The sequence below is a fragment of the Microcaecilia unicolor genome, chromosome 2, assembly GCF_901765095.1.
Source record: "Microcaecilia unicolor chromosome 2, aMicUni1.1, whole genome shotgun sequence".
Classification (NCBI taxonomy): Eukaryota; Metazoa; Chordata; class Amphibia; order Gymnophiona; family Siphonopidae; genus Microcaecilia; species Microcaecilia unicolor.
Window position 1 is genome coordinate 356387534 of NC_044032.1, and position 25188 is coordinate 356412721.

General features: G+C 41.8%; 1 protein-coding gene across 1 annotated transcript in view; it reads left to right on the plus strand.

The window, feature by feature from the left end:
* WRN (WRN RecQ like helicase) overlaps positions 1–25188 on the plus strand; it is a 442993-nt gene that overhangs the window by 26567 nt on the left and 391238 nt on the right. Inside the window, 2 exon segments of the mRNA XM_030194495.1 lie at positions 11742–11887; positions 16655–16803. Coding sequence (XP_030050355.1) covers positions 11742–11887; positions 16655–16803 — 295 coding nt within the window.

Consider the following 25188-nt stretch of genomic DNA (forward strand, 5'->3'; position numbering starts at 1 on the left):
ACAACTGATGTGAAGTTAAAGAAAGACACTTGTTTCTCTTTGGGGCACATTGAGCAATATCACCCTGCTGATGTCATCATCACAGGACAGGAACAAAAGAGTAGAGGTTGGCCAAAGCACGATCCAACACAGGAGGTGGTGCTTTAAAAGATGCTTTATTCACTGCTTGGACGCAAAGGACCCGACACGGGCCATGTTTCGGCATTATGTTTCAACAGTTTTTATTGATGGTTCAGCATGTTATACATGAATATACATTTCGATGTAAAATTGTGTAAATAACATAACATATGAAGAAATCATTAATTTCTATTATCTAGGTTTTTTTCCCCCCCACATTTTCTCCCCCCCCCAAACCTTTGTGCCTGTGAACATAATATTTATATCTTTGTTGTTACATGAACTTCTAAATAAAATACTGAATTCAAATAATAACTCTTGTTGTGTATTGCTGATTATTAACCTATCCTGATCTACAGAAACAGCAGATCACATATATGTCCGCTTAATATTGCGGCAATAACCTCTTGTATACCAGGGTTAAAGATAGTGCAAAACAACCATCTAAGTTATGCTTTAGAAACGTTTCTCCCCCCTATGCCCCCCACCCCTTTCCCTTCCCTTCTCAAGTTGGTATACTTTATTAACTTTATTAACTTCAAGATGACCTGAGCCTCAATCATCTAAAACCTTCCCTGAAACGAGAATTAACCGTGATATATATTGAAACTCATTAAACAAATGTCAGGTAGGATCCTGATAAACAGAGCCCTATCCAGCCTTTAATCTACCTAACCAAATCTCTTTTCCTTATTCCCCCAAATTCCCCCCCTCCCCTCCCTTCCCCTCCCTGCGCATTGCTTATTGTCAAATTCCCTTTACTGGTCCCAGGGAAGTCTATTCAAGATATGGCTTCTCGCCTTAGGTGATATAGTGTTTATATATGCCCCCCATATTGCTAGAAACCTCCGCTGCCTTCCCGGTGACAGTCCCGCCCCTCTAGACTCCCATGTCAGCAGTTCCTGGAGTCTATTCCTCCAGTGCCAAAAGGATGGTGGGCAATCAGCAGTCCAGTGTAGTAAGATGCATTTTTTCCCCAAAATGCAGGCCTTGCTAAGAAACAATTTCTCTCCCCTCGTGGTTCCCATCCAGAGTCTAGGCATACTGAATATAGCTCTTTCAAATGTTATACTGATTGTGCGCCCCAACACCCTTGTCAAGTATCTACCAATTGCCGCCCAGAATGATGATATTGACCTACATTGCCAGATCCCATGGAATAAGTTTGCCTCCAACCTAAGACATTTCCTACAGTTCTGTGTGGTCAAAACTCCTGCTCTAAAAGCTTGTCTCTGAGAGAAGTAAGCCCGATGGATAGTGCGAAAGTGACACTCCTGTAATTCTGCACTGTGAACTATGGCTACCCCACTCTGAAGAGCTGACGATATTAACTGTGTGGAGATGTTTCTGCCTGACTCTATGCTCCATCTATTTGCTACCTCTGTCAGGTCCCGTTCCATTGCGAGCCTACCTAATTTATTGTAAAACCAGGACACTGAGATTTGCCCCGCTGCATCTCCTTCTAATAATTCTCTTAATTGTCTCCCAAATCGTGGGTGTAGACTATCTGGTGGGAGGGTGTTCACATAGTGAGATAACTGCCTGTACGCCAGCCAGGCAGCCGTTTTCTGCCCACACTTCTCCAAGAAGTCAGTGTACGAGAGTAAGGATCCATCTTCCCTTACCAACTCGTCCATCGAATGGATTCCCTTACTCTCTAATAGTCGGAAAATCCTATTTTCATCTCCGGGCCTGAATGAAACATTCCCCCTCAAAGGTAACCACACACTTCCTCTACTATCCTGCCCCCAATACATGAGCACCGTTTTCCACACATGTCTCATTGACTTTAACAGCACACTTCCTCTTACTTTTTCTGGTAAATCTCTCCTTGGAGAATGTATCAAGGATACCAGGTGCCAAGGCCTGAAGAGGTCTCGCTCAAGTTCCACATGTGTATAGGTATCTGAAGCCATCAACCAATCTTTCAAGTGTCTTAACAGGCACGCCTGGTTATACTTTCGGATGTCTGGGAGTCCTAAGCCACCCATCTTTTGTGCCCCTAATAAGTATTTCCATCTCACTTTAGATTTTCTACCCCCCCAGCAAAATTTCATCACTAATTTCCTAAGGGTTTCTAAATCTTTTTTGAGTAGCCACAGAGGAAGGGTTTGTAGAAGATAAAGAGGCTCATTTTCAAAGCACTTAGCCTCCCAAAGTTCCATAGAAACCTAATGAACTTAGCCTCCCAAAGTGCTTTGAAAATATGCCTCTAAGCCATCTAGGGAAGATCATCATTCTGAACAAATGCAATCGTCCCAACAAAGTTAATGGCAAATTAGCCCAGTTCATCAGTTTCTCCTTTGTCTCCCGGAGGAACCGTTGCACATTAATTTCATATAACCTTGTCGGGCTCATTGCCAGCTGGATTCCTAGATATTTAAATGAGTCGTTTGCCCACTGCAATGGGAATCCCGCTCCCCACAACTTCTGTAAATCGTCTGAACTAGCCAACGCTTCTGATTTTAAAAGATTTAATCGGAAACCAGAGAAGTCCCCATATTCCGCCAGACTCTCCATCAGGTAGGGCAGGGAATCTCTAGGTTCAGTTAGCAATACCAATAGGTCATCTGCAAACGCAGCTGTTTTAAAGAGAAAGTCCCCTACATGTACCCCCTTCACATCAGGATTAAGCTGCAGTTCCCGCAGCAGTGGGTCCAAAGTTAAAACAAATAGTAAAGGGGAGAGAGGGCACCCCTGTCTAGTTCCTCTTCTAATCTTGAATCTATCTGAAGTTATACCATTTGCGTACACACAGGCCTCAGGGTCTTCATACAATGTTTGCACAGCTCTCATTAAACCAACCTTCTATCCCGTAAGCCTTTAATATACCAAACATGAAGCCCCAGTCCACTCTGTCAAACGCTTTTTCAGCGTCAAAGCTGATGAGTAAAGCTGGGTGTCCTTCCAATCCAATTGTCTCCAAAGCCGCCAGGATCCGTCTTATATTTTTGGCTATAACCCTTCCCCGAGTAAACCCCACTTGGGGCTCAGCTACTAAGGATGGTAATACTCTTGCCAGTCTGTTTGCCAATATCTTGGCCAAAAGTTTGACCTCGGTGTTAAGTAGGGATATGGGACGGTAAGATTCTGGTTGATCTTCAGGTTTACCTGGCTTCCTTAATACTATAATCTGTGCTGTGTTCAGATGTCTCGGGAGGGCTCTTTGTTGGACAGATTCCTGAAAAACCTCTGTCAGGACCGGACCAATATCGTCCTGTAATAATTTATAAAACTCATTGCGGAGCCCGTCAGGACCCGGCGCCTTTCCCAGAGCACTTTGCTTGATTACCCATGCCACTTCCTCTGTGTCTATTGGGGCACTCAACTGTGATAATTCTTCACTCGTTACTCTAGGAAGCTCTATGCTATTCAGATAAACGTCACTATCTACCAACTGAGATTGCTGTGACTCATATAGTTTAGCAAAAAATTCCCGAAACACTTTGTTGATTGCTATCATCATTCACACGCTTCCCTTTAGAATCCACCAGTGTGGCTATCTTACTCCGACCCATACTACCCTTTGCTAATCTAGCCAGGAGAGCGCTACCTTTATTCGCGAACTTATAAAGCTGATATTTGTAGTACGCCCATGATTTCTTTGCCTCTAAATGTATGAACTCGTTTAATGTTTGTTGGGTTTCCAATAATTGCTTCTTTATTCGCAATGAATGACTCACTCCATATTGCTGTCGTAGGACAGTCACTTGTTTTTCTAGACGCAAAAGCTCTCGCCTCCTCACTTTCTTTTGGTGACTCACATATGAAATGATTTCTCCCCTGAGCACCACCTTTGCTGTCTCCCAGAACAGGGTTACATTTGATCTATGCTGTTCATTATCTATTTTATATTGTTGCCACTTGGAGAGTAAGAATGGAGTGAAGTTTCTATCTCTATATAGGTGCGAGGGAAATCTCCAACCGCTCTCCATTTGCCCAGAGCGCCCTCCTTGAAGGCTTAACTCTACCCAGGCATGATCGGATATCATTATGGGCCCTATTTTTGTGTTTTCAACCTGCGTGAAAAGTTCTCTTGATATTAGCAGATAATCTATTCTAGATAGTGTGGAGTGGGCCCTTGACATGTGTGTGAAGTCCTTCTCCAAAGGATTTAGTGTTCGCCACCCATCCACCAGACCCAATGCTGACCCTAATAAGTTCACCCCTCTCACTATCTTTGTTAATTCTTTATCAGTAGGGTTGGATCTATCCATTTGAGGATCTGCCACATCGTTATGGTCTGCTCCTAATACTATCGGGATATCACCCATGTCCAATATCTGTCTGATCACCTTTGTATAAAATGTTCGATCAAAGATGTTTGGGGCATAAAGATTGCACAATAGCATAGGTTGGCGCTCAAGGATTACCGAGGCCAGAGCATATCTGCCATCTGGGTCCACAATGACCTTCTTTATCTCTAAGTGCAGACCCTTCTTGAATAAAATTACTACACCCCCCTTCCTTCCTTTTGCTGGGGCTTCTACAAGATTGCCCACCCACCATCTTTTAAGCTTGGCATGTTCCATCGCGGAAAGGTGTGTCTCCTGCAAAAAGGCAACGGAGGTCCCCCTGTCTCTAAGTGTTTTCAAGATTTTATGCCTCTTTATTGGGGAGTGAATCCCTCCAACATTCCAGGTAGTAAATTTTAAGCTAGGCATATTAACCTACCCCTAATCTCTCCCTATAGACAATGCCCTCCAGTGTCTTTCTTCTCTTATTTGTGAGAGGGCGTCCCAGCCTCCGCCCCCCCTCCAGACTTGAATGTTCCAAATTCTCAGTTTTCCCCCTATCCAGTGCTTCTACAAATTGTGCGCAATGCCCTCCCCCCCAAAAACCCTCCCAACTCCCCAAACTCCCATCTCCCCCCTCCTTCCCTTTTTTCCCCAGTCCTCCCATTCGGTTCCCCGAATCCATTCCGTTCTGGACTTGGAGCTACCCACCCTTTCACTTACAAATCACCCAATCCCTCCTCCGCTATTCGGATCCGTCCCCTCCCTCCATTCCTTTAAACATAACATTGTCCCTCAGAAATCATTCAATCATGCCTCCTCTCAGCCACTCTTCAGACTTCTCTCTGCCACTACATAGTCTGGTATATAGCCCAAAAAAATAATAGTTGTTGTAATGGAAAGTACGCTCTCTACTTAAGTTAAACTAAGTAACCTCTTCAGTGGCATTCAGTCATTCATTCTATACCGTGTGGTATATACCCCTATAGATATCCCACTGTGGTCCATCTTGGTCCATATGGACTCTACCTGTACTAGAGTTATGATCTTCATCTAGATTCTCTGTTATATAGACCACTGCAGGGCACAACCTTTTACATTTCAGGTGGCCTTAAACTTATCACCTTACCCCCCTCACTCCACTCATCACATCAATCCTCCATTCATTCAAACGCTCCCTCAGCCATCCTGCTATTCATTATCTTGTCTGATATGTTTATAATAATCATCAAATAGTTGACCTACTGAGCTCAGTAATAGTTACATGTTTTTTTAAGTACTGAAGCTTGTCGACTATATTGTCCCGACCATGTAATGTTCACTCATTAGACTCTTTTCAGTTGTTGATATCCTCCTTCATATATGCTCTCTGCTGCAGCTGCTTTCCGTGGCCGGGCCCATATTGCCATGCCTTGTCCCTCAATCCATCTGCAGTGCACTTAGGGTTCAGTTCCACTCATCCTATGTCCTGGAAAATTACTACTGCCAAACAGGTGCCAAACAGGTGATTTTACATCCACTTCAAAATTAAATCACCTCGATTTCCACATGGTATATCTGTCTTTCTTTATGATGTTACTTATGTGGGTTGCTGTCTGTCGTCCTGCAACTTATTCACATAGATTTTCGCTTCCTCCACGCGATCAAAAAAGACCACTTTACCTCCATCTTGAATTCTCAGTCTTGCCGGGTAAAGGAGGCTAAAACGGCAATTCATCTCAAACAGTTTTGAACAGAGTGGTACAAAAGCCTTTCTCGCGATCGATACCTTAGCTGAGTAATCCTGAAAACATAGGATTTTTTGGTTTTGGTATTGCAAATGTTTCCCGCCACGCAGCGCTTGTATTATTTTCATTTTATGGGCATAGTTGAGCGTTTTGAAGATTACTGTTCTGGGCCGATCTCCTCCTGCTTGCCGCTGCCCCAGCCGATGTGCTCGCTCCACCTTAAAGTCGCCAGCCAATTCCGGGAGCGCTGCTGCCTGCGGGATCCAAGTTTCTAAAAAGTTCTGCAGATCTTTGTCAGGCAAGGCCTCTGGGAGACCGACCAGGCGCAAGTTGTTCCGCCTCGATCGGTTCTCCAGATCGTCGATTTTTTCTTCTAAGTCCTGCACCCGTTTGGACAACTTTGGGTGTTCGGTAGTTATGCTCTTTAATTCATCCTCCACCGTCCCAAGCCGCTGCTGCGCTGCTTGTATGTCCGCCATCATGGACACGTGCCTCTCCTCCATGCTATCTAATTTATCAATGATTTTTGCATCTTAGTGTCCATAGCATGTTCCACCGCCGCTTTTACTTCTGTGATTATTTCCGCGGTCCATAGTGAACTCGGTGTAGGGGACGGCGGCGAAGTTTTCTCCGCCATTTTGGTTTCCACAGCCCGCCCTTTTTCGCGGCTTTCTTTTCGTGTCGATTTCGTTGCCATTCACTCTCTTTCCGTCTCCTCACCACTTTCTTCGTATACAGGGACGTTTTATATGTATTATTATGCTCTTGGGCTAGGTTTAGGTGCTGAATATAATGCCGATTTCTTGGGTGCTCCGGAGCAGCGATATTTCCCCTCTTCACTCCTCCATAGCCCAACCGGAAGTCCCATGTTTCGGCATTAAAGAGAGCCTGCCTCAGGGTTCACAATAGAGTTCTAAAAAACATGCATAAATATGTCACTCATAAATACATTATTCTCTAATGGGTATATTGCAAATAACCAGTCGTATTTTAATTCACATACCTTCTAATCACAACTGGTAATTCTTCATCATAAATCTTTATTAATGCTTAACCATGCTCTTACAAATATAATTTTTCAAATGCTGTTATTATAAAACATTCACCCAAATTCTCAACCATATCACATTCATCCTATCTCATATATTCCTAAAACTACAATCTATAGTATTTTCTTAATTACAAAAACAGACTGTGTTGTTGTTGATGACTTTTTCCAATCCAGTTACTAATTGCTTAATATGTTGAACAGCAGGCTTGCACTATTATCTAGTTAACAGTTTTAATCCACAAATCTTCAAGATGCACGCCTCATGAGACACTGAAAGTTCCTTCCGTGTGTACTAGTTGAAAACTTTGATACACAACCTTTGCTCTCACATCCGTTATGTTTCACTCCAAACCAGATAGTCTGAGTTACGCAAGGTCCATAATTCCACTTCCTCGTGTCCACACCAGCTTCTAAATTGTGTCACATGCAAAAACTCCTTCAATGATCTTCAACGTCAGCAACATCACCATGTCTGTACTTTAAATTCTTCATAAACGTTCCATTGTGGTTACCCTTGTTATACTAGAAGTGACCCGACACGTACATGTTTTGCTATTTTTAGCGTCTTCAGGGGTCAGATAGTCTATATAAAACAGCAGAATATCAACCATGTCATCAACTACTCATCTACTATACAATTATACTATCTTACAGCTACACAGGGTCATCAGTCTCCAGTACCACATCAAACCCATGGGGCCGACAAACAACGCCCACACATGCATATGAGGTGGTTCAGGACATCGGAGCTTTTAACCTTCCCCCTTTCACAAACACAACCAATCAATTTCTCTATTCAATCCTCGAGGGATTACCGTATTCCATTGGAAAATTAGCCCCTGCTCTTTTCTCAACAGCAAACGGGGAATGTTACCACCTCTGCACAGTTGAATTTGGTGTAATACTACAAATCGGAGATCTTGCACATCATGTTGTTTATATGATCAGTGGGAAACCAAAGGAGCATCCATACGACTAGTTCGTAATTTACTTCAATGCCGAGCTACCTGCTTTTTAATTTGTTGCGTCGTTTGCCCAATATACCAAAGTCCGCATGGGCAGCGGATACCATATACACAATTTTCTGAGTTACAATCAGTTCTTCCCTGTAATTTGTATTGCTTATCATCCATATTAGGGATCTGAATCTCCTTAACTTGTAACACATATTTACAGTACACAGACCATTGACATATATGATGACCTTTATCTCCCTCTTGTATATAATGTTTTCCTTCTATCATCTGGTTGTTATTCAGATTAAGGTATTCCCCCAAATTTGTACTGCGTGTGAATGCAAACCTAGGCATATTGTTCAATGATTCATGCATCCCCAATAACAGCCAATGCATTTTAATAATTTGTATAACTTTACTAGACATATGTGTGTATGGTAATACATACGTTAAAGGTGGGTCTTCATATTCCTGTTTTTTCTGACCATCCCATTCTCGCTGAAAGTTGAATGCTCTTCTAGCTGCCTTCTTATCATAAATACATGTAAAAAAAAAATATATATGTACTATAGGATATAAAATACATAAAAAGGACTGACAAATTAAACTAGAGATATAAAATCCATAAGAACCATAAACTTAAAATAAGAATAATGCACGATAAAATACTGTAAAATGTGGCCCTAATGTATAAGTCATAAAACCAAGGAACAACAAATAAGCCTTCTATAAACAAACTAACTTAAAAAATACATATTGTGAAAGAGCAAATCATGGGTACTCATTCTATTTATAGAGGCATTTTTAGATGCCTAATTATCAGATATAGTTCCTTCTTGGTCTGTTTTTATTTTTTAGCCCCTGGTTCTCTTTTTTTTTTTTTTTCTTTTATATTTATTTTTTTTTATTCCTATATATATTTTGTTTTTTTATTTCTTTATTTTTACTTTTCTTCCGCTGCCATTACTTTAGAGGATTGTCACCATTGGTGTTTTCCACACAGTTTTTGATTTGGATGTCACATCTTTGAATATGCAATAGACGGGCATTTAAAAATAAAACGTCAGAGGCGTGCCTCTCTTTATTGCGTTTGAACTCTCCCGAGCAGAGCTGTTTGTTCAGTGTTTTCTCCGATGTTGCACCTTTTTTGATTTATCTATTATACCTTTGAGATTGTACTGACCATATCTTTACGTACCTTTTTAGTACTAGTGGTTAGTGCAGTGGACTTTGATCTTGGGGAACTGAGTTCGATTCCCACTGCAGCTCCTTGTGACTCTGGGCAAGTCACTTAACCCTCCATTGCCCCTGGTACAAAAAAGTACCTGAATATGTAAACCGCTTTGAATGTAGTTGCAAAAACCACAGAAAGCTGGTATATCAAGTCCCAATTCCCTTTCCCTATATAATGAAAATGCCATCAGATTAGTTTTAAAGTCCTTCTTCAGATATTCTGTTTTGGTGCCTTTTTGGCGGTACCTTACGTCCTCCATGCTCTTTTTAGACATTTAAAAAAATATATACTTCTGTATTCTTTATTTCTATAACATTTTATTTATCAAGTACCGTTTTTTTTTTTTTTTTTTTGTGGGAATATAGTTGGGGGATAGTCTGTATTACAGAGACATGGTTGCAGGAGGGAGAACTGATGAGTGAGAGTCAGATGTGCTTAGAGGGCTATGTTTGGTGAGGAGTACATAGGGCTGAGAATTGTGGTGGAAGAGAGGGTGTTGAGTTTCTTTTAAAGACATGCCTGAGGTTGTGAAGCATGTAGTGAAGGAGAGGTTGGGAATTTTATTGGTTTATAGAGCACGAAATTCTTCGATGGTGCAAATAATGAATGTGTTTCAGGTATTTTGGGAGATTGAGTTTAATTTGTTGGGCGGACGGGATGGACTATACAGGTCTTTGTCTGCCATCATCTACTATGTTAATATGATTGTACTTGGGAATGTTAATGTTCACTTTGATGGGGCCCAGCAGCCTTAGGAACAAAGGGTCTGGTATTGAAAATAAAAGCTGAGTCTTTAAATGTATGCAAGTTATGCACTTAAATACCTGATCTATTTTCAGTAGAGGTGTGCAGATGGAAAGTTTTTGTTTCATTCCATGTTGTTTTCAGGAGTGAAAAGTGCACTCTTCCCCAACAGTGCACACATGCAAGCACTATCCAGGTAGAATGCACATTTTTCCCAGAAGAGAGCACATGTGTTTTTTACGCTCGTTTTTGTTCACCAACAATATGGGATGTGTTGTTTTGACGTTTCCTAGGTAATTTCAAACAAATGCACAAGTGCCAGACTTTGTTTCTAAGATGTATACTTTGGAAGAAATCAATCCAATAAAGAGGTGAACCAGGAGCAATGATCAATAGAATGACCTGGCACAAAGAGTCCAGGTTAAATAGCTGATAGAGAAAGGAAAAGATGCGACATCACTTTCTGGATATTGGTCCAATCAACAATACTATCGCAACTAGACTACTGCAATGCAGCATACATAGGGTGCGAGGAAAAAACAGTAAAATCGCTGCAAACAGTCCAAAACACGGTAGCAAGACTAATTTTCAAGAAATTGAAATATGAAAGAGCAACCTCACTGCTTGAAATACTACATTGACTACCAGTCAAGGCAAGAATATTTTTCAAAGCGAGCACCCTAATCTTCAAGATACTATTCAGAACAGTACCCGAATATATGCTTAAAATGATTAAACTATCCTCAAGAAATGCCAGCCCAGAAAACAGAAACTATCTACTCCTACATCTACCTATTTGCAAAAACACCATCTACAAAACTATCTATACAGCAGGATTTAGCTAGCTGGGTTTCAAATGGTGGAACTCAATACCAAAAACCATAAGAAGCATCACAAATCTCCTCCAATTCTGAAAAGAAAGGAAAACTTACCACTTCAAAAAAATTCTTCAGCTAATCACAAAGATATTGTCGCCTTCTTTTCAAATCTACGTCTTCAAGAACTATATGAATGAATATCACCAAAACTCTACAGTTGAATACAAAAGCTACCACTACTTTTTCCACTTCAGATTATCTCTTCAAAAACGCTATGAACAACCACACGAACTATAGATGCCCTCTCCACATTGCAACTCCACCAAAATATAAATTGCAATCCACTTTGAACCGAAACTTGTTTTTGGATAATAGTGGGATAAAGGAATGCATAAATAAAATAAAATAAAATGGTGTACCAAAATAAATTTATTCGATGAACAGAGACCTGATGTGGCCATGTTTTGGCAGTACCTGCATTAGAGCTGTAGTCTCGACTTTGCACAGCACTAAAGTGAGCATTGTTAATAAACTATTTACCAAAGTAATTTGGAAGGCTGATTGTCTATGAGAAATCTAGTTCTTAGTGTACTTGCAGCCTGCAAGACAAACCCAGCTTCTAGTTATTTTTATCATTGTATTTCAGCCAAAAGACCCAGCTTCCGTTACGACTTATAACATTTCATTACCCGTTTTGCTATCATTCTGGCAACTGTAAAGCTAGTTTTTTGTGTATGCTTTGCAGTCTCTTCACTTCTTGCTTGTTGTTATAATTTCTTGCTCCTAGTGATATTTACTCCCAATTACTTTGTGATTTTATTTTATTTTTTTAAAGAATGTGTTCTTTTCATTGCAGAGTAAGCTTGTCTGAAGAAGCAGTGATAGGGTTTGACATTGAATGGCCTCCAGCTTATTTAAAAGGGAATGTAAAAAAGGTTGCCCTGGTCCAGCTGTGTGTTTCTGAGGAGAAATGTTACTTATTTCATATCTCATCCATGACAGGTTTGTACACTGCTTTTTATTTTTTCTAAACTGTTAAAATTGTGAAAATATGAAGTCAGAAGAATGTGTTCATTTATAAACTGAACTGGGACAAGTGATAGCTTCACATGTGATATTGATAGATACGGGGACCTACTTTTATCTGATCACTGTTTAAATCTGCGGTTAATTAGTGTTCTGTCCCTTTGCACAGTGTTGTGAATCCATGAAATGTTTTTGAAATTTGAGTAGGGCCTTAAAGAGCCAATTTGTAAAAATACCACTTGCTTTCCAAAATAATTGAAACTTTTCTTTGTATTTGATTATTTATCAATTTAATGCTGTTTTTAGAAAGAAAAGGTAGAAGTGCAGGACGACTATTTAGAGGCTAGTAGAGTTTATGTGCCCCTTCTGCAAAGGGTAGATACGAACAGATTTTTTTTTTTAGTCCTTTGCCCAGGAGATCCTTTGGGTCTGGAGAAGGAGTTGCATTGCCACACAGCTGGGTACTTTTGTTCGGGGCTGCTTTTTATGGGAAAAGGAGGGTGAAGGGGAATGACAAAATTCTTGGAGCATCAAAATTATGAGGCTCACAAAATGCTGCTGTTTACCCAGGCTGTAGCACTATGTGTCCTGTTTCATGAGCCGCTACCAGTGTTCCCTCTAAGCTGTGCAGCCGCATAGCGGCACATTTTTTCTTATACTGCAGTGCAACAGTTTTAGACTGCCGTAAGGCAAATTTCACACAGTCCTTATCTCCCCGCCCATGATCCAGCATCTCTGCCTCCATCCCCACCCCCTGTCCTTTCCTCCCCGGTCTACCTAACTTGACCTGACACTGAAATCTGGAAATCTTAGCGGTCACCAGCTGTGCCACTGCAGTAGTGATTCACACACACTGCCCTTGGCTGACCACTGATGCAACTTCCTGTTTTCACGTAGGCAGGACAGCCACTGACAACATCTAGAAGTCAGTCATTGTCAGGACAAGTTTTAAGGTAGGCCTGGGGATGGCTATGTGTGGGCAACGCAGGTCACATCGAGTATGGTGCAATCAGGAACGTGAACTCTTAGGATAAATTAGCACTCTGATATTTAGAAAAACAATTATATGTTCCTTTATCTATGGATCCAAGTCCACAGCCCCAATTATACTGACCATTAATGGACATAAGACTCAAATATTATAAAATTAGCTTGTTTATTTAATGAGCAGCAGGTAAAATGATATAAATGTGAGAATAATGCACAAATGCTAAATTAATTAAGAAAAAGTAATGAGCACTTATGAGATAGCCAAAAGAGAACACACACCTTATACCCTACCTAGGCCCAGTAATTGTTTGGGCCACCTATCTTGCCTAGCACTACAAAATAAGAACAGTTACATCCTGGCCAGTGGGTCCTCCCTCAGATGCCAGAGTAGGAATGCTGACTGAGGAGCTGTGCAGCAATCTAAGTCTGGTATTTGTGCATCTTCTTGGAGAAGATGCAGGGCAGTGCCGTAGTTTTATGAGCTGGGTTGGTCTCTGAGGCACGAGCAGCTCGGATCTGGGAGTCTAGTTGTCATCTGCTCACCGGATCTGTAGATCTTCAGATAACCTCTGCAGATAACTTCTTGTTTCCCAAGATGCTGCTTATGTTCAGTTCTTGGGTGAAAGCGACTCCAATGGTTTATCACAGTCTTGTTTGTTTCAGATATTATGACTTGAAGAACCACAACACTGTTCCTTTTGCGTCATTCTGAAGGATCAGTTTGGTCAGCAATCATTGTTTCGATAAACAGTACGCAGATGTTGTCACAACTGCCCACCTATTGCATCAGCCAAGTTAGCGGGGGACTTTCCTGCAGACCTTGGCAAAATCTTGCCAAGCCATTATGAGCTTACACCATGTCTGTAGTCTGTAGTGCAAGGCACTTGCAAAGAAATTTTAATTAGCCAGACTCTGCATGGTAGTACTATATATTGTAACACTATATAGTAGTGCTATACAGTTCTATGTGGTGATGTTACATCTACAGCTAGGCAAAGCTCATTTTACTAGATTCTGCAGGCCACCCCCCTCCCAACCCAGAACTAAGAATAATTAGGTGGTTCTTTATTCATAATTCCCCCCCCCCCCCACTTGTTTCTGATCATAATTTCTCAAATGTGTTATAATAGTTGCCTTTTTATATAAATACTAGTAAAAAAGGCCCGTTTCTGACACAAATGAAACGGGCGCTAGCAAGGTTTTCCTCGGAGTGTGTATGTTTGGGAGAGTGTATGTGAGAGTGACTGTGTGAGAGTCAGAGTGAAAGTGTGAGTGTGTGTGTGTGAGAGAGAGAGTGAGTCTGGGTGTGAGTGTGTTTGTGAGAGTGTGTGCAAGTGTGTATGTGAGACACAGTGTGAGTGTGTGTGTGTGCGAGAGAGAGAGTGTGTGTGAGACACAGATTCTCTGTGAGAGTGAGTGTATGAGACCAAGCGAGTGTGTGAGTGACTGTGTGGCACATAGAGAGTGAATGTGATACATTGTGAGACAGAGTGTGTGAGAGTGAGAGTCAGAAAGACATTGTATATGAGAGAGAGTGTGAGCCTTGCCCTCCCAATCCATGCCCATCTGTCCCCTGCCCCCTCCATTCATCCTTTTCCAGCAATTCCCCTCTCTCCCTGAGCCCTGCCATCTCAATCCATGCCCATCCATGCTTCTCTGTCCCCTGCCCCCTCCATTCATCATTTTCCAGCAATTGCCCTCTCTCCCTGAGCCCTGCCATCTCAATCCATGCCCATCCATGCTTCTCTGTCCCCTGCCCCTCCATTCATCCTTTTTACAGCAATTCCCCTCTCACCCTGAGCCCTGCCATCTCAATCCATGCCCATCCATGCTTCTCTGTCCCCTGCCCCCTCCATTCATCCTTTTCCATCAATTCCCCTCTCACCCTGAGCCCTGCCATCTCAATCCATGCCCATCCATGCTTCTCTGTCCCCTGCCCCCTCCATTCATCCTTTTCCAGCAATTTCCCTCTCTCCCTGAGCCCTGCCATCTCAATCCATGCCCATCCATGCTTCTCTGTCCCCTGCCCCCTCCATTCATGCTTTTCCATCAATTCCCCTCTCACCCTGAGCCCTGCCATCTCAATCCATGCCCATCCATGCTTCTCTGTCCCCTGCCCCCTCCATTCATCCTTTTCCAGCAATTCCCCTCTCACCCTGAGCCCTGCCATCTCAATCCATGCCCATCCATGCTTCTCTGTCCCCTGCCCCTCCATTCATCATTTTCCAGCAATTGCCCTCTGTCCCTGAGCCCTGCCATCTCAATCCATGCCCATCCATGCTTCTCTGTCCCCTGCCCCCTCCATTCATCCTTTTTACAGCAATTCCCCTCTCACCCTGAGCCTTGCCATCTCAATCCATACCCATCCATGCTTCTCTGTCCCCTGCCCCCTCCATTCATCCTTTTCCAGCAATTTCCCTCTCTCCCTGAGCCCTGCCATCTCAATCCATGCCCATCCATGCTTCTCTGTCCCCTGCCCCCTCCATTCATCATTTTCCAGCAATTGCCCTCTCTCCCTGAGCCCTGCCATCTCAATCCATGCCCATCCATGCTTCTCTGTCCCCTGCCCCCTCCATTCATCCTTTTTACAGCAATTCCCCTCTGTCCCTGAGCCCTGCCATCTCAATCCATACCCATCCATGCTTCTCTGTCCCCTGCCCCCTCCATTCATCCTTTTCCATCAATTCCCCTCTCACCCTGAGCCCTGCCATCTCAATACATGCCCATCCATGCTTCTCTGTCCCCTGCCCCCTCCCATCTCAATCCATGCCCATCCATGCTTCTCTGTCCCCTGCCCCCTCCATTCATCATTTTCCAGCAATTGCCCTCTCTCCCTGAGCCCTGCCATCTCAATCCATGCCCATCCATGCTTTTCTGTCCCCTGCTCCCTCCATTCATCCTTTTTACAGCAATTCCCCTCTCACCCCGAGCCCTGCCATCTCAATCCATGTCCATCCATGCTTCTCTGTCCCCTGCCCCCTCCATTCATCCTTTTCCAGCAATTCCCCTCTCTCCCTTCCATGACCCCCCCTCGCATCCATGCTCTTCTGTCTCCCATGTCCCAGCATGTCCCGCCCCCTTCTTCCCCCCCCCTTCGCATCCTTGCTGTCGTTTCTCCTCTGCTCTCCCGCTCCCATTGTTCAACTGCCCACCCTCTTCTCTTCCCCCTACATCCCTTTTTTTTTTTTTTTAATTTACCTCCGTGGCGGCGGTTCCAGCAGCGCAGCGTCAGGGAAGGAGGCGGCGCTCCCGACGTCTAGCCTTCCCTTCGTTGTGTTCCGCCTTCTTCTGACGTCATCCTTGACGTCAGAAGAAGGCGGAACACAGCGAAGGGAAGGCTAGAGACGTCGGGAGCGCCGCCTCCTTCCCTGACGCTGCGTTTTTTTTTTGGTTTTTTTTTTGCGCCGTCGACGTCATGATGTTTGACACGAGGGCGGGGCAGAGACGGCTGGCAGCCTGGCTGGTTTCACACCACGAACGCCACGAACCCTTCAGGGAGTGTTTTAGTGACTTCAGAACGTTGTCCTCATTAGAACGTTCACGGTGCGTTTTATTATATTAGATTTTAATCTGCATTAAAAGCCATTACCATAAAAAAAGAAATTCAGTTTTAAAAAAGTGCCCTGGTTAAAGTGAAATACATTAGCTAATCTATCCAGTGACTTGACGGTGGTACTTGACTGAGCTAATACTCTGCTTAGACAGAGATCAAGCTTAACATGTAAAATAACCTTTTTTTTTTTTTTTTTTTAGGCTTTCCCAAAGGACTGAAATTGCTTTTGGAAGATGAGACAATTAAAAAGACAGGAGTAGGAATTGGAGGTGATCAGTGGAAGCTGATGAACGACTTTGACATTAAGCTGAGAGGTTTTGTGGAACTGGCTGATATTGCAAATCAGAAAGTAAAAGTCCATCCTTTCTGCTCTTTGATTTCTACTTATCTTTCTTTTTTCCTTTAATACTGTAACATATGCAGATATATTTGTTGTTTTGGTGCCTATATCTAGGTTCTTAAAAGGAGCCTATTTGGAATCTATTCTATGAAGGAAACCGTGCACTTACTTATAAATGCAAGCACTTACGCCAGCCATAGAGCTGGTATAAATTCTTGCACTTGATTGGGGAGACTGGAGTCAATGTCGGCTCCAGTTTGTCCAGCCATCTGTGTTCTGCACTACACAGGTTACTATGATCGCTTGACTGCCATTGGCTTCCTATTAGTTATAGAATTAAATTCAAAATTCTGGTTGTGGCTTATAAGACTTTGAGGATTTTTATTTATTTATTTGTTACATTTATATCCCACATTTTCCCACCTATTTGCAGGCCCAATGTGGCTTACAAAGTACTGTAAAGGCGTTTGCCATTTCGGTTGATAACAAATACAAGATTGTGTTGAGGTCAAATGAGGTAGAAGTGAATCAGGCGTCAACCTCTACCTGACATCTCTGCAGTTCCTCCTGTATCAAAAGCCTGCTGGGTTGCCGCCAGAGAAACTGCTTTTTTAAAATATTAGTTTCTTTGTTATGGAACTCTCTCCCTAACCACATCCGCTCAGAGCCCTCTTTGCTGAGATTTAAAAACCTACTTCTTTGGCCACACCCCTAAACTATGAGCAGAATTCTGGAGGGGATTAAGTAGGACCATTAGGGGGTAGAGGGCTTTTCTTCCCTTCCAAAGTAAAGTTTTTTCAGTGTTCAGTATGAGAGAATGGCTGGTTAGCTAAGCTAAAATATATTTAAAGTAAAGCTCATAAACTCAAAAAGCTTAGAAATTGATACAAGACAGGGAAAACAATTTTTACATCATCTGTGTAAATGTAAATTGCGTTAGTTCTGTTCCCAGAACTAAGAAAAAAAAAATGTTAAAAAGAATTGGAGAAAGTGAGGAGCCTTGTGGCACATCACAACTTGGTGACCAAACTGATGAAAGTTTCACCATTCATTTTAAATGTGAAATGCTGGTTTGTTAAAAATGCAGAGGAGTGTGGTAGCCGTGTTAGTCCACTCTTAAGGTTATCAATAGAAATCAAACAAAATAAAACATGGAAAAGAAAATAAGATGATACCTTTTTTATTGGACATAACTTAATACATTTCTTGATTAGCTTTCGATGGTTGCCCTTCTTCGTCAGATCGGAAATAAGCAAATGTGCTAGCTGACAGTGTATATAAGTGAAAACATTAAAGCATTACTATGACAGTCTGACAGGGTGGGAGGATGGGGGTGGGTCGGAGGTATGCATGGGGACATCAAAGCATATCATTGATATTCTAACCCCTCACCTACCCACACCCATCCTGTTAGAATATCAATGATATGCTTTGATGTCCCCATGCATACCTCCGACCCACCCCATCCTCCCACCCTGTCAGACTGTCATAGTAATGCTTGAATGTTTTCACTTATATACACTGTCAGCTAGCACATTTGCTTATTTCCGATCTGACGAAGAAGGGCAACCTTCGAAAGCTAATCAAGAAATGTATTAAGTTATGTCCAATAAAAAAGGTATCATCTTATTTTCTTTTCCATGTTTTATTTTGTTTGATTTCTATTAAAAATGCAGAAAACCAGAACTACGCGATCCAAAATACCAAGCAAATCTGGGAAAATAGACTAGTGAGTTTGACATTAGTGCTGGACAAAATGGTAGAAGCTATTCTGAAAAACAAAACTACTGGCCATATGGATAAACATGGCTTATTGTTGTAGAGCCTATATGCATTTAGCAAAGGGATGTTTTGCTTTACTAATCTGTTTCTTTTTTTTTTTTTAAGTTACTAATATGCAATATCGACAGGCTTGCCCTTATTCATATGTTTATGTGTATTTTCAGAAGGCATTTTTTAAACCATTTAATGAGGTAGGTACAACATTTTACATCAAGAAAGTGAAGAAACCTTATCATAGAAGATACATACTTTTGCATCTAGACTTATGCAGTGGGTTACATTATGTCAAAATGCTAGCCTCAATGTGCACAGGCCTCCTGAAATTTCAAATACTTTGACCGCACCTTTATTATATATATCAAGTTTTCCCTTTAGAGTATAAGACAACTTTTCAATTATTGCTATATCCAGTACCTGGGAAAACCAGTGAGCTAAGGGATGGGGTACCCTTCCAAAATCTAGCAGTAGTGTGTTTGGCCTCATGCAGCAAGCAACCTGCAAGTTACTGTCGACCCCTCACAATACAACATCCTGCCAATCCCCTAACAACTAGAAAAGGGGCCAAATGTAGTAGTGGTCCAGAGAGTAGCACATATTCTATCATGCAACCTCTGCCATAATCAGCTTGCAACTGGACACAACTAACACATGGTAACTGGCTAAAAGATATGAAATAGAATAGGAATAAATGGTCAGTGTAGTGCCCAGGGATCTCTACTGGGGCTGTTTTTAAAAATAACATATTTATAAATGATCTGAAAAAGGGGACAGTGAGTAACATCACATTTACAGATGATAAAAATATTCAAAGTAAATTATCCAGTTGTGAGAGATCGCAGGAGGATTTTGTGAGACTTTGGGTTTGGTATCTAAATGGCAGTTGAAATTTAATGTGGACAAGTGAAAAGGAACTCTTAGGGGGAAAATTAATCCTCATATAGGTATATAGTTCTAGGTTCCATAAAAGGGAGTCTCTACAGCAGAAAAATATTTTATATTCTTTGTGAATAATACGTTGAAGTAGTGTGTTGGCAGCGGTCAAAACAGCAAGCATAATGTAAGGAATTATTGGCAAAAAGGGACAATAAAACAAACATTTATGTTATATCCGTTTTATTGATGACAAATACAGGAGTGAAGAAAAACAAATATAAACAAAGAATTCCAGTCGTCCCAAATTTTCATTTTTCTCCCCATCCTCCCATACCATCCCTATATTCCTTCCCATTCACCACCTCCAACCGACCCAAACTTCCCTTTATCCCTTCCCCTCCCAACCCCCACCCTAATCCAAAATTTACTATCTGAAATTCCATGGGATCTGACATGTGAACACCCCTGCCCTCCCCCACCTACCGTAACCAACCCCAAATAATCATAAAAATAGTACTTTAAGCCGTATATTTATTTATTTATTACATTTGTATCCCACCTTTTCCCACCTATTGGTAGGCTGAAAGTGGCTTACATAGTTCCGGAGAGGTGGTTACGGTCTCCGGCGAGAACAAATACAGTATAGGAGTACAGTTAATAAGACTTGGTATGGTTCATCCCAGGCAAGTTGCTAGGGTAGGATCAAGTGTCAGGGGTTAAGACTTTCTTTCCCTGTTCGAAAGTTTTCTTTCATCATTTGGTGTTTATATTGGGTCTGTGGGGTATGCCTTATATCCGTATGTAGTTAAAGCAATCTTATACAAGAAACGGGTAAGAATCCAATTTAAGTGTCCTGTCATACTAGGCTAAGTATTCCCAACTAATGCAGATAACAAACCATTCTATGCCAACAAAAACTGCTGGAAAATTCAAAATATACAGCAGTAACCATCTAAGATCCTGTAATGACTATGTCATAACAACACTCTGTAAGCCACATTGAGCCTGCAAATAGGTGGGATAATGTGGGGTACAAATGCAATAAATAATAATAATAATAACGAAGGTCCTCTGTCGGCTGGGAATTGTTGAATAAAAGTCTTCGCTGTCTTCACTGAAGTGAGAAAATGAGAAATCTTCCAATCATAAAGCTCAGTACATAGTGAGTGTAAGCTTTTCATTGAGTATGCACTTTAGCTGTATAATCCTAAAAACACAAAACTTTCTGATTATTATAGTCCAAACATTGCCAGCAACACAAGGCTTGCAGAATAGCACATTTGTGCACTAGATGCTGAACACAGTCGCCCTAGGATGTATCTGACCACCAGTCCCAAAGCCTATCCGACCCATTTAATTTTAAAAGGGTCTTCAAAAGGTATCAAGTTAAAAGATTGTGGAAGCCAAATATCTAAAGTCTTCACCAGATCTGCATCCTTCAGGGACGCAGAAAGGCCAACCAAGCACAAATTATTGTGTTGGGCTCTGCCCTCTTTAGCTTCCACTTTGTTTTCCATCTGTTGGAGGTTGAGGTAAAATTGATCCATAGCACGTATTCTGAGCCCCAGTTTCCAGTACTCCCACACAATGTTGCTAAGCATCCAAGGCCACTTCCACTACAGCTCGCACTTCTTTCACAATTTCCTTAGTCCATTAGGAATAAACCGAAGGACTCGGCAGGGCCGATTGAGCAGCCATCTTGGCTTTAGCTCCCCTTGTTTTCTCCTGTGCTCTACGGGTTAATCTTGACGCCATAATATAAGTGAATTCTTCAATCTGTACATCACTTCAAGCCACCTAGCACAACTTAAAGGCAGAGTTCTTTTCCTGTTTCTTGCAAAAATCATACTAGATATATATCCGATTTGATGGGGAGATGGCGGAGCCAAGCAAGCAGCCTCCGCTCCTGCTCTAGATGTCACGTCACCGGCCATAAAACAAACATTTATAATGTTTGTGGATTGATCCATGGTGTGACTGCAACTTGAGTATTACATTCAGCTCTGCTTTTCCCTTCTCAAAAAAGATATAGCACAAATGGAAAAGGAGATGCTGAACAGATAAGAATTCTTAAGTTTGGAGATGAGATGACTGAGAAGGGGATATGATAGAGAGGTTTATAAAATCATGAGTAGGCTAGAATAGCTAAATGAACAGTTATTACCAGGACTGTGAACACACCATGAAACTAACTGGTGGCAGATATCAACAAACTGGAGAGACTGTTTTACTCACCAAGTGGTGGAATTTGTTATCAGAAGATGTGGTGAAAGATTGTAGTATTTCTGGGTTTAAAAACGGTTTGTTCAAACTCCTAGAGAAAAAGCCCATAAACAATTACCTTGGGAAAGCTACTGCTCTCCTTGGAAGAGAGCTGAAAGAAATAAATCTATTCTCTGGGATTGGTTGGTTACTTCCTTGTGACCTTGTCCCCTTATCTTCTCATGTTGGAGATGTTAATTTGTATGGAGATAGAGAATGTACTCGAGGGGAAATCCACTGAATTTTTATTGCCATGTCAGACTTTGGTATTTCATGCAGATTTCAGCTCCTGCTCACACAGTGAGTCATCCTTTAGACCTTGGTTTTGCTTGCATTCGGTATATGAATCTTAAGAAATTTACAGCACTAAGATGGATCCAATATCTTGGTGCGATCACTGCTTCTTTATAGTGATTTGGGTCTTTGATTTTGTTTGTTGATCCAAGTCCACCTAAGGAGGTTGAAGCTAGGAGAAACTGGACAGGGTACCTCCTCCCCCCCCCCTCCCACACACACAATTTGGAGGAGTCCCTGATTTGAGGGAGGGCAGTGTAGTATACTTGAAACTTGATCTTTGGAATCTTAAGCTAAGGGAAGCCCAGGAGATTCCCCCTACCACCTCACTGCACTGTATATACTCTGGGCCTAGTTTCCTGTTTCTGATCAATTAAGGTCAATAAAACAGTTGATGTAGAGATGGATAAAACTACATATTTAGAATTATTTAGAGTACGAGACTTAACTGTGGCTTTAGCTAAACCTGTGTATTTATCTAATCAAATTTGCCAGCTTGGAATCTGTCAAGAGAACTGTAGAAAAGTGTGGGCTGTTTAGAGAGATTCCTAGAACATTCCTCTTGGATTGATAGTTTGTTTATTGAGGAGAAAATTATTAAGCTGCAAGTGATATATTGGGCTGAGGAATGGTGATCCTAATGGGCAGGCCTGGCTCAAGGGGTAGTAGCAACTTTGGCTCCAAAATGGGAATGCAAAAGCAAGTCTTGCCGTAGATGTTGGAGGTCATACTGCAAAATTGGTCCTGCACTGGAAGGAAGCTAATGCTGTAACCTAGCTTTTGGACCTAAATTACTATGGGGTCAATTGTGTAAAGTGCTCCAAACTTTAGTTGCCAAAATGCAGTATGCTGAGCAAGAATTCTATAATGGAATCTGAACACCCATACCAGTAAAGATTACTAGTGTAAGTCAGCGTGTACACACTAATATTTAGGCATGCCTACTTACATCATGTCAATAGCATTCAATGTAACACTTTAAATGCATAAATGACAGTATTCTATAACATACACGGGCAAATATTTGACACACCCGGGCCTCACCCATGCGCCTCCCCCTGTGTACATGCCATTGCATTTGCCATGTATTTAAAATTCTATATTGCCTGGGATCAGCCTATTTAAATGATCTGATAAAATCTTAGTCCTCTTATAGTTCTGGCACTCCTTTAAAACTATCTTGATGAAGTATCTGGCATTATAATTGTATAATTCTCTCTCAGATGGAATTTATTCAAATTGATGGTGATGTATTTTTCTTCCTCTATTCTTTTTGCAAGCCACTCTGGACCAAAGTACTGGGATGTAGCGGGATATAAGGTAGATTGGATTTAATTGGATGCTCACATTACAGAATACTACTGAGCGCACACTTAGCAATTAAGCTTGTGAATTTTACATTCACATGTGTTTCCTTATTCTAGAATTTGATATACTGGCTTTGCTAACAAAAGTTGAAGGCAGTTTATAACAAAATTTTAAAAAATAAGAAAAAGAACTTCAATTAGAATAGGAAAGAACTTATACATACTATGTAGTTATAAGCAAAAAAAAAAAAAAAATAAAGAAGGGGTAGTATTCTATAATCTTAGCACACAAATGGCACTTACATTTAGGCGCTAATTTTATAGAATTAGGGGATATATGCATCCTAGAATTCCTCTTCCTCCTCACAGGAGACATCATAGGAAGGCCCCCTACTACACGGAAGGGGGATCCCAGCTCTAGAGGACAGTGATTACATGACCCACCTGTGAACCTCGGCTTAAGGTACTTCATTCAAGACCAATGGAGAGGCTAAGCTTAGGATATATGTGGGAGAGGAAGGTCTGGTTAACTGGGGGTGAGGACCTTAAGTCCTTTCCTCCAATGAGAGTGCATTACTACCTTTCAGAGACTAAAGAACTCCACTGATTAAAATAATTAGTGACATTCCTCTTGCCACATACTCGGCCAAACCAGTGGACCCCGCATGTGCAAAGCCTGTGTGTGGTCAAGTACAATCCAGTTCTGACTCACCCCTACAGAGTCAGCTGTTCAAAAAGGGAGAGCTCTGAACTCCTCCCTGAGGAAGACCATTGCCTCCATCTTGCTAGAACAAAAAGAAAGCTCAATCTTGTCCAAGAACCAGGAATGACAAAACTAAGCACCATTTGGCGGGAAACTGCAGAAGGAAACGGAAGGAAACATTACTGAAGGATCCAGGAGCATACAAAAGTTCTGCTTTTGCCATTGTACCCTGTGCTTAAGACAATATAGAGTTAAGTGATTTGTCCAAGATTACAAGGAGCAATGGTGGTATTTAAACCTTGGCTTCCTTGGTTCACAGCCTGCTGTTCTAACCCTTAGGTTACTTCTGGACTCTGTAAGGAGCACCTTAACTTCTTTCTCGAGTGCATTGTTATAGTAACATACTTCTTAAGTCCTATCTAGTAGAGAAATGAGAGCCCAAACTTGTGGCTGACTCAAACTGTCAGATAGAGGCATCACTGTGTCCCAACTCCTGGGGCAAAAGGGGAATCCATGAGTGTGTCCTACCACGTAGGCAGATAGGCTCCTGGCGATGTTCATCAAGGAAGTCAAAAGCTTACATGACTGAACTAGATGGAAGCTGATTCAAGAATACAAACCCTCACAGTCCAACTCCCTGACAGGATTGAAGGTGCCTAACCTAAAATACTCATAGTCCCCCAACCTTCCTTGGACTTAACCAGAGATAACGTCCTTTACATTGGGCACAAGTCACCAAATCAAGGATGAGTTTGCCTCATCTACCATCTGTGTGCATGTGTGTGGGGTGGGGGTGGAAGTTCTCAAAACTTTGCTGTAATCCTCTGAAGCTGTAACTTCCCTGACAGGGTACTGTGGCATCTGGTGATAAGAGCTCCTTGGCATCATTTACTGTAATGGATTCACCTGGGAACTGTTTTTTTCCTGCTGGATGGTCAAGGGATTCACTTTCTGCAAACCATTACCTGAACTGGAACTTGCAGTCCTGCCACTTTGCTGCTACTTCTGTCCAACCAGTGTGGCTTTCTGGCTTGTTTCTGGCCATACTACTATTTGTTCCATTTGGCCAACTACTGAAAGGTAGACCTTGCTTCCAGGAGGGTCCATCTTGCCAGACAATGAAGCCTCACCTACTGTGGATCTATATTGGACCTGCAGGTTTCCAATTCAGAG